General features: G+C 36.0%; 1 protein-coding gene across 2 annotated transcripts; it reads left to right on the top strand.

Moving 5' to 3' along the window:
* The first annotated feature begins 7,675 nt into the window (after positions 1-7,675).
* Positions 7,676-9,157, top strand: LOC106651761 (protein transport protein Sec61 subunit gamma-like). Of its 2 annotated transcripts, XM_014370425.2 has the most exons (3): positions 7,676-7,889; positions 8,289-8,514; positions 8,579-9,157. In XM_014370425.2, exons 2-3 carry the CDS (start codon positions 8,318-8,320, stop codon positions 8,586-8,588), a joined length of 207 nt encoding a protein of 68 aa, XP_014225911.1. In that variant the 5' UTR covers positions 7,676-7,889; positions 8,289-8,317; the 3' UTR covers positions 8,589-9,157. The 2 variants fall into 2 exon arrangements, with proteins under 2 accessions (XP_014225911.1, XP_023315907.1); XM_023460139.1 differs by lacking the exon at positions 7,676-7,889 and having other exon boundaries at positions 7,917-8,514.

Here is a 9,157-nt window from a genome sequence, read left to right as displayed (position 1 = left end):
ATAAACCTCTTCTATGAAAATAAACTTATATAATTAATGTAATGATTTATTATTATTATCAATTTTTTTTAACTAAACATAAATTAAGCACATTTAAATGGAATGTTTTATTTTCATCAGAGTGAATTAATTGTTTGTGAGACAATCGAAGCTCTGAAAGCTGAATTTGCCGCTTGAATTGAGTTTAGTGGTTTTTAACGTAAGATACGTTATGCCTCATCTTGTCCCAACTGCGTGTCTCATTGTACCCCGTGCTTATATTTTTTAAATTTACGATTTTCTGTTCAAATTTTGCAACAAATTGAAATTTATCTATTGGTATATATTCTAAAATTGGTCAAGTTTAATTTTTTGTGTCAAAATCGTTTCTCATTCAATTTTGCGGTACATTTTTTCTAATTTTCATGCCCCGTGTTCCCCTGCGTCAATAATGTTCGCGATTGTTTAAAATAACACCTTGCATTTCGGTATATATACGTGATATCGGTTTATTATATTTAAAATACATTTGCTGTAAAAAGAGACATTCGCTGGGCTCTTGATGTATTTGTACAATAGTGATAATAGATTTTTTGAAATAAAAAACATATTTACGCGCGTTTCGTACGATGAGTTAACCGTGAAAAACAAACGTGGGCGATAATCTTTGATTCTTCGGACGGCCTTACGCATCTCTGTCCCTATCACACTCGCTCCTGTCTCACTTCTCGCGCTGTGGGTGTTCGAACGTGTACGTTGCTCGGTCAAACGAGCGGTGGTAGCTGCAGGCGCACTGGTTAACTCGCAACCGTGAATGATAGTCAGTTCATGTTACGACGCCGCTGAGTTCAGAACAAAGAAACATCCCAATTCTCAACGACCGCTGCAAGTGATTTTGGTGAAAAAGAGTATCTTGAATTTAATCGGCGATTGTATTCGTGTGTACAAGTGTATAACGATGGCTGAAAACGACCAAAAGTGTTCAAAGAAATTAAAAATTCTATGACAAAATGTCAGTTGGAAAATCAACGAAGATCGATGCAAACTACTCAACTTTATCCTCTGATCAGACGTTGGAAGGGCTAACTTCCAAATCTGCGAGACACTTTTCGAGAAGAAGAAATTGACTGGATTTTAATAGAAGCTGTGAAAACTGTGAAGGCCAGTGACAACAATAAATATCTAGCCCTACTAATCGATTTTGTGATCAGGACCGGCTGCAAGGACGAGCCTAAACTAGGCACAGACGGTGGACCATTGCTACATCGAACCACAGAACTACACCACGCGGCCAGAATCGGTGAATTTTACAGAGTTGCCATGGTCGGTGATCTTTTCAAAATATACGACAGATTCGACTCTGGTTTAACGCATTTCTACGTGGCATGCAACTCGGTATGTTATGAAGCAGCACAGCAAGCACGCCGAATACTGTCAATGTGCTTTTGGATCGTGGCGCCAATTTGCCCAGCTTCGTTTTCCCAAATGAGAGGAATTTTGACGGAGGCTTTCGATTTATAAAAGAGCGAAGTGGATGTAAATTGATGCTTGCATCTGTTCTGATGGCCGTCATCAAACGTCTCGAAAAAAGAGGATACCAACTGGACCGAAGCGACGTTCCGATCGGCATGAAAATGTTCGCCAAGCACGAATTGTTCGAGAAGTCGGTAAATCCCGCAAAATATTGGTACGACGACAAGGAGTTCGCCACCAAAGCCAAAAATACAATGGTAAATACGAGCCTGTCACTCTACGACCTCATCCAGTTACGACCCGAAGAGAGAGAAAAAATTACTCACGACTATTTCGAGTTCACGAAGTCTAAAAATTGGTGGGAACTTTCCGTAACTCATTGAAAGGCTTTTGTTACGCTATTAAACGAGAAAATTTACAGAACATTTATTTGTCGTTGAGCCGTGGAATTTTTCTTGCAGCTGAGGAGCTACCACCTACCAATTCTCTGTTGTGAAATGATCATCGAGCAGTTAAGAAACGAAGATACAGGTTGTATTTGCTTGGCATTTACTGTCCAAAGCTTGTGATATTTATAAACACTGCTCTTTTGCATTAGCTCTATTTTTCAATATCTAGTGGAATTAAATTTTGCAAATTTTCTCCATTCTAATAATCAAATTAAATGAAATTAAATATTTTTTTAAAGTTTCAAATTTATTTTTTCATTCCCACTTATAACCGAAAGCGACGAAAGCAATTTTACACACATGAAATCGCGGCCGAATTTCAAAATCCCTCGCTTCAACGCTTGCGCAGCAGCAGCAGCCGTCCACAATTAGTCCATTATATTCTTTGACTTAACTCCAATATTTTCTTATGCTGAAAAAACATATTATAAGTAATCGTCAAGCTTACTTTGTGACACACACTCTGTTTAGTAAGTGAGCTAACTGAGAGAGTCGATTATGTATGAGATTAGAATCACGTAGATATTTTGATAATTCATATGCCTTACAGAATTAAAAAAATTCTGGTTTGTCAGAAGTGTACTTTTAAAATTTATATGCTTTACACAATTACAAAAAATGCCAGTTGGGCATGCGTAGCTAAGCATATTTCTCTTTCTACACGTAGATAGGGTTTCAGCGTTTAAAAGCCTACCTTTTATTCAAATCCAATGAAAGATCGCTGAAGCGTCACTATAAGCCCATCTTCTCGTAGCTGACTATTACACTTGATAAGGCATGATCCTCGCGCATATTTTTGTACGCACACTTTGTTGCGTAAGCGAGCAACCTGTACGAGTCGATCGTTTCTTGTTTTAAAATCGAGTATTTATTTTAAATTAAAACTTATGAATTAGAGAATCACAAAAGTTTCAGTTGGGCACACGTAGCTAAGCATATTTCTCTCTCTTTACTCAGATGCGTTTGTCAGCATTTAAAAGCCCAATGTTTATTCAAGTCCAAGAAGAGATTGCTTGAGCATTATTAAACTCCAATGTATTGGTACTCTAAAGTAACATTTCACAAGGCATCGTCTCGCTCACTTTTCAATACGCACTTCGCTCAGCAAGCGCGCACCGTACGAGTCGTTCATTTCCTCGTTTCAAGTCTGTTATACATTTTAATGATACTTACACTGAAAAAATTTTTCAGTGAATTCGTGTTCACGTGTGGTATTTTATTGATATCACACTATAGTGTCTTAACTTTATATTCAACAGTTAACTTGTAGAAAGTTCACGGCGATGGTGACAGGGATTCAGGATCACGTTGAACGCGATTATCAAGCACTTATTGTTGTCGATTCGACGATTGGACTAATTTTAAGTAAAATCTTACATAAACCAGCCTATTTTCTTTCTACGTTCGAATAATATTGTAAAAACTTTGTTATTTAAAAAAAAAAAGATTTATAAAATATTACAGTAAAATAATCGTGATTTATTGTACTTATCAATATTATTTACAAAAGTAACAAAAATATCGCTTATCAGTTATGCCCAGTAACAACATACTTCTTATTAACTTGTTCAACAAATAACAATGGTGAAGTTTTGGGTAGTTATTGAACCTCTACATAAGTGTGGCGATTTGTTTCAATGATTTCATAAGCATGAACATGTGTATCAAATGATACAGTTTCTAATAAGTTTACAGGGGAAAAAAAAATTAATTTATCCGTTTTGTATATGTTATAGCCAGCCAGCCGATAAATCGTGCCATGCATAGCGTAATAATCATTTCGAGTGTTGGCCACGCGGTGATTCTTACGTGCGCATTGTCCATACGAGTACGAGTCATTCATTTCTTGTTTCAAGCCTGTTATACATTTTAATGATATTTAGGCTTTATAGAAGATCATAAGCGCCATGTTGCACACACGTAGCTCAGCATATTGCTCTCTCTTTACTCAGATGCGTCTTAGATCGTTTACAAGTTTCATTCAACTTTGGTGACAGTTCCGTTCAGCATTATTTAAAATCAAACGAACTTACCTGTAAGTGAAGTTCGATTTTAATTATATGAAAATCCTTGTTCCCGATGTTCATGCTCCTAGCTGCTGACAAATAACCTTCATCCTTTAGAGTATAGAGATTGCTGTGCTTGGGTGGGAACTAAAAACTTAAACAACAATGTTTAAACATAAAAGAATAGTGGGTGGGTATCAATCACTCAAACAAGGATTTTCATATAATTAAAATCGAACTTCACTTGCAGGTAAGTTTGTTTGATTTTAAATTATATTTCAATCCTTGTTATCGTGATTGATATGTAGTTGTTCAGAGTTTTACAGCAATCTCATACATTGCAAAAATAATTTTTATAGATACATATTAAATGAACAATTACTTTTTTTTTTTTTTATTTTATTTTATATTCCTTAACACATGGAATAATAAAAGATAAACTGTTACAACGAAGAACTAAACAAATATTTGTTTATAAAATCAATAAATTACAGACAAAGCAAAACAGTTAATATTTTTTGAAATTGGGCGATTGTAAAATTTTGCGAAAGCTTTTGACTTTTCAGTCCAACCGGCTGTACTTTTGATAACATTTATATCAGTACCTTTAATATATGCTTTGCTTGTGCTCGCATGACACGTTGAATGACTTGAAAAAACATGAGTATCGATTCCACTTTCGGATAATATGCACTTAATCCATCTACTTATAGTTTGACCCGAAACAGCATTATGAGGTTTTTTAAAAGAAATAAAAAGTTTCTTAACGTTGGATCTGAAATCTTTTGTGACCTTCACATATTCAAGCAAAGTAGATGCCACGCAAAGCTCAGGTTTATTTAAAACATAAGGTAAGACCAGAAGCGGTTGAGCTTTTCCTGGTGTCGAAGTCTTTATGTGTATCACGAAAATAAATGATCCTCTCCAAGTCAATTGAAACTAACGTTTGAACTCGGTGAGCGGTTGCTAATGCGAGTAACATTGAAAACTTTTTACCGTTAAAAAATCAACGATTTTAACAACAGGTGCTTCAAAATGCGAGATGTTTTGTGATGTACAATAATCCACCCATTTCACAATGGTAGAGCTATATTGCTTAATCGTATTTTGCGAAAGCGATTCCATTACAATCATAACGTCCTCACTCAATCCCTTCCGGACAAGTGCTTGCCAGATAACCTTCCGGCCAATAGCAAAAGTTGACTCGACATTGAGTGTAATTTCGAACTACAAGGGGACATCAATAATTTTTTATTAGGTTCAAAAATTAATGGATCACCGACAAGAAGTTTTAAAAATAACGGAAACCAAGGCTGTGTAGGCCAAAACGGGACTACTACTATGCAAACAGCTCTTTCATTTATAATTTTACGTAAAACTTTAGCAATAATTGCGAATGGAGGAAAAGCGTAAAATTTTAAATTTATCCATGATGATGTAAACGCATCGATTGCTGATGCATCTGGTTCTCTGAAACAAGGAGAAAAAAGTTTACATTTTGAATTCAAACGCGTAGCAAATAAATCAAACTTTGCAGAACCAAATTTACATTCTATCGCTTTGAAAGCGAAATTAGCCAACTCCCACTCAGTGTCAATATTTCTTATCCTTGACTGTTCGTCGGCTTCGACATTTTCGCGACTAGGAATATAGAAAGCGAACAACCAAATTCTTTTCTGCTCGGCCCATTTCCAAATAAAGGATGTTAAACAATTATATTTTTTGTGACGTGATCCACCCATGCGGTTTATGTACGATAAGGATGTTGTATTATCGACACGTAAAACCACAATTGAATTATTTAAATAGTTAGCGAATGCTTTTAAACCCGAGAATATTGCTTTGAGTTCTAAGAAATTAATCAAATGTTTCATGTCTTCTTCACCCCAAGAACCATGAATTTTCTCAACTTTAAAAATGCACCCAAACCTGACAACAAAGCATCTGTGAATATTTCAAGATGAAAATTGTCATCTCGAATCAATCGAAAACTGCGTGATAAATTTAATTTCCACCAAATTAAATCATTCATCGTATCAACTGATATAGACAATTTAGCCTCAAAGTTAAAATTCTGTTCAATGGAGGCTTTGATTTTGTCTATTTCCAAATTACATGTGCACATAATTCCATACTCAACACCAGGAGAAGCCGCAACAAGTAAACCTTGAAGTTGGGCATATTTTATAATTTTATGACATTTTCCAGGATTTAATTGACTAAGTTTGAACTATATTAAGGCTTCATAGAAAATTATAAGCGCCATGTTGCACACACGTGACTGAGCATATTTTTCTCTCTTTACTCGGATGCGTTTGTCAGCGATAAAAAGCCTAACGTATATTCAAGTCCAAAAAGTGTTTGCTTGAGCGTTATTAAACTTCAATGTATTGTACTCTGAAGTAACATTTCACGAGGCATCGTTACGCCTACTTTCCGATACGTACGTCAGTCAGCATGCGCGCACTGATCGAGTCGTTCATTTTCAAATTTCAAATATGTTATACACATTAATGATATTCTGGCTTCAAAAGCGCCAAGTTGAACACTCGTAGCTCAGCATATCGCTCTCTCTTTACTCAGATGCGTCTTGAAGCGTTTAAAAGCCTAACGTTTATCCTTTCCAGAAAATGACTGCATGGGCGTTATTAAACTTCAATGATTTGTACTTATAAGATACATTTCAGAAAGCTTCGTCTTGCTTACCTCTCGATACGCTCTTCGCTCAGCAGGTGTGCACTGTAGTTTCACACTATTTAATAGGGCTATGCGTAGCCGGAATCACTTCGAGTGTCTGCCACGTGTTTATTCTGACGCGCGCATGGTCCGTACGACAACGAGTCGATCATTTTCACTTTAAATTTCCACGCGTTGATTCTGACCCGCGCATGGTCCGTACGACAACGAGTCGTTCATTTTACGTCTCATATATCTTATACATTTTAATGATAATGAGGCATTGCAGATGGGTGTAAGTGACAGGTTGCGTACATGTAGTATCTAAGCTTATTTCACTCCAATCTGCTTTGCAAATTGTAGTCCAAAGCCATATGCTTAATTGACGCCGACTTTTTAGTTCTGTTACCCAAGAGATTGGTGGCGCAAGGGTCGGAAATTTCAAAATAAATCAAAATAGACTTTTACGTATCCCGATTGGTATATGAACTCGGGTCCTGATGATTATCAGGTCGGTGAGCTAACCACACAGCTAATTAAATACTATTGATTCAGTGACCTAAGTTGCTCATTTTTACTGTGTTTAGCGATGATTATTTACAATAACATACTACTCGGGATATGTAATGCTCAACAAAATATATCAATGCCTTATAGCGAAAAAACAATAAATTACTACTTTTGTGCTACGAAAAAAAATATTTCCAGCGATTGCGTTAGACTGATACACATGCGCTCGGGCTCTCCCTTTTCGTGTCGGAGTTGTAAATTGTTTTTCATATTAATTTTTTTTTTTTTTAAAGCAACCATCGGAAAATATTTTTTGTTTTGAAAACTATTCTTTTCCAACACTCGAAAAAATTTAGTAAAATTCAGTATTGTATTGGCTGTGTGGCTAGCTAGCACCGGTCTGACGATCTGCAGGACTTGTGCTCAAATCGCAGTCTGCCAGCGCCTAGACAGTTTTTAATTTATTTTAAAATATCCGACACTTGCGCCACCAACCTCTTGGGTAACAGAACTAAAAAGTCGGCGTCAATTCAGCATAGGGCTTTGGACTTCTATTTGTAAGTATCCACATTTTTCGCTGACGCGCCCCGCCACTTGTGCCCAGGCCACACGGCGGCTCTCGCTTTTGCGACATAACGGGATTACTTTTGTGTTGTGTTTATATACACACACACGTTCACGGACGCAAATCCGCAGATTTTCTCCACGTCATTCATTTATTGGTGTACGTGTTAGTATACACTGCTCTGTCGTCTGCGCTGCTGCTGCTGCTGCCTCATTTATTCCGTGAACTTCGGTAAGTACGCAGGCGACGCGAGGTATTTCACTTACAGCTGTCGGCGATTTTTCCAGCATTTTCGCACGTTATCCGAGATAAATTTGTCAATGAAAATCAGTTCGGTTGTCGCAGGACTCTTAGTAATTGGTTTTTATCGACGATTCGCTTCGGTGTCACGTTATCGTGTGCATTTTTATTTTACTTTAAAATAGTGCAGTTGTGTGTTATTTAGCGAAGAACACGTGTGTGTCTATGAATTATTTATCATGCCGATTGTCGTTTTCGAGTGCTACGTGAGGCGCGAGCTAGTCATTGTTTGATATTCGTAATACCTAGATTCAAAACTTCGCCCCGAAATCGCTGACAAAGTGACACCGAGATTGTAACATATTTTAATTTGGCACTTATTGTACGCAGAATAAATAGAAGCTCAAGTTCAGCCAAAAATGGATCAGATCAAGAAATTCCTCGAGCCAGGCAAGCAGTTCTCCAAGGACAGCATTCGCCTCGTCAAAAGGTGCACCAAGCCTGATCGCAAGGAGTTCCAAAAGATTGCCATTGCCACCGCTGTTGGCTTCTGCATAATGGGATTCATTGGTTTCTTTGTCAAACTCATCCATATTCCCATCAACAACATCATTGTGTAAGTTAAAATTTATTATTTGGATAATCCCATTGAATTTTAACTTTTGTTTATTTTCTTGCAGCGGATCGTAAATGTCACAACAGACTTTGAAGCATATTGGCGGCTTAGTGTTTGACAATTTTTTATATTTATATAAATATATTTAATCCTCGATGAAATGATAGGTTTGTTTAATCATAAAAGCAATGGTTTTAAGAGACTTTGTGAATAAATATAGCAGGCTACCTGTTATATTTTTGATACTTTTTTAAAATTAGTCTTGTAGCTGTTACTGGTTAATGATGATATGATTAAATCCAAAAATTGTGAGTTTGTGTATTATTTGAGATGTGTTAGAATTTTCAATGATTTCTATTGAAGTCTGCAATAAATTAATTAATCTAAAGACTGTCATTATTCTTGTTGATATTTAATGTCAAAATTATTGTGAAATTGTGTTTCATTTGTACTAAAATATTCTCATTTTTATAAAGAGAAAAAAATATATGCGCATGCATGTTAAATTAAAATAAAAATTTTTCTTCAAATATCTTTTTGTATTTTCATGGGGAATAGATAATTGATTTGATAATTCAAAATATTTTAAATCATTAATAGCAAGGAAATATATAGAAATAAAACTGTAAATCAATAGATCGGA

The sequence above is a fragment of the Trichogramma pretiosum genome, unplaced genomic scaffold (assembly GCF_000599845.2).
Source record: "Trichogramma pretiosum strain Unisexual culture from Peru unplaced genomic scaffold, Tpre_2.0 scaffold89, whole genome shotgun sequence".
NCBI classification, from domain to species: Eukaryota; Metazoa; Arthropoda; class Insecta; order Hymenoptera; family Trichogrammatidae; genus Trichogramma; species Trichogramma pretiosum.
Note: the sequence above shows the minus strand (reverse complement) of the source record. Positions and strands in the feature narration are given on the sequence as shown.

What these genes read in the sequence shown, in the direction of transcription:
- LOC106651761 (XM_014370425.2), top strand. Translation starts at nt 8,318, where the DNA reads ATGGATCAGATCAAGAAATTCCTCGAGCCAGGCAAGCAGTTCTCCAAG.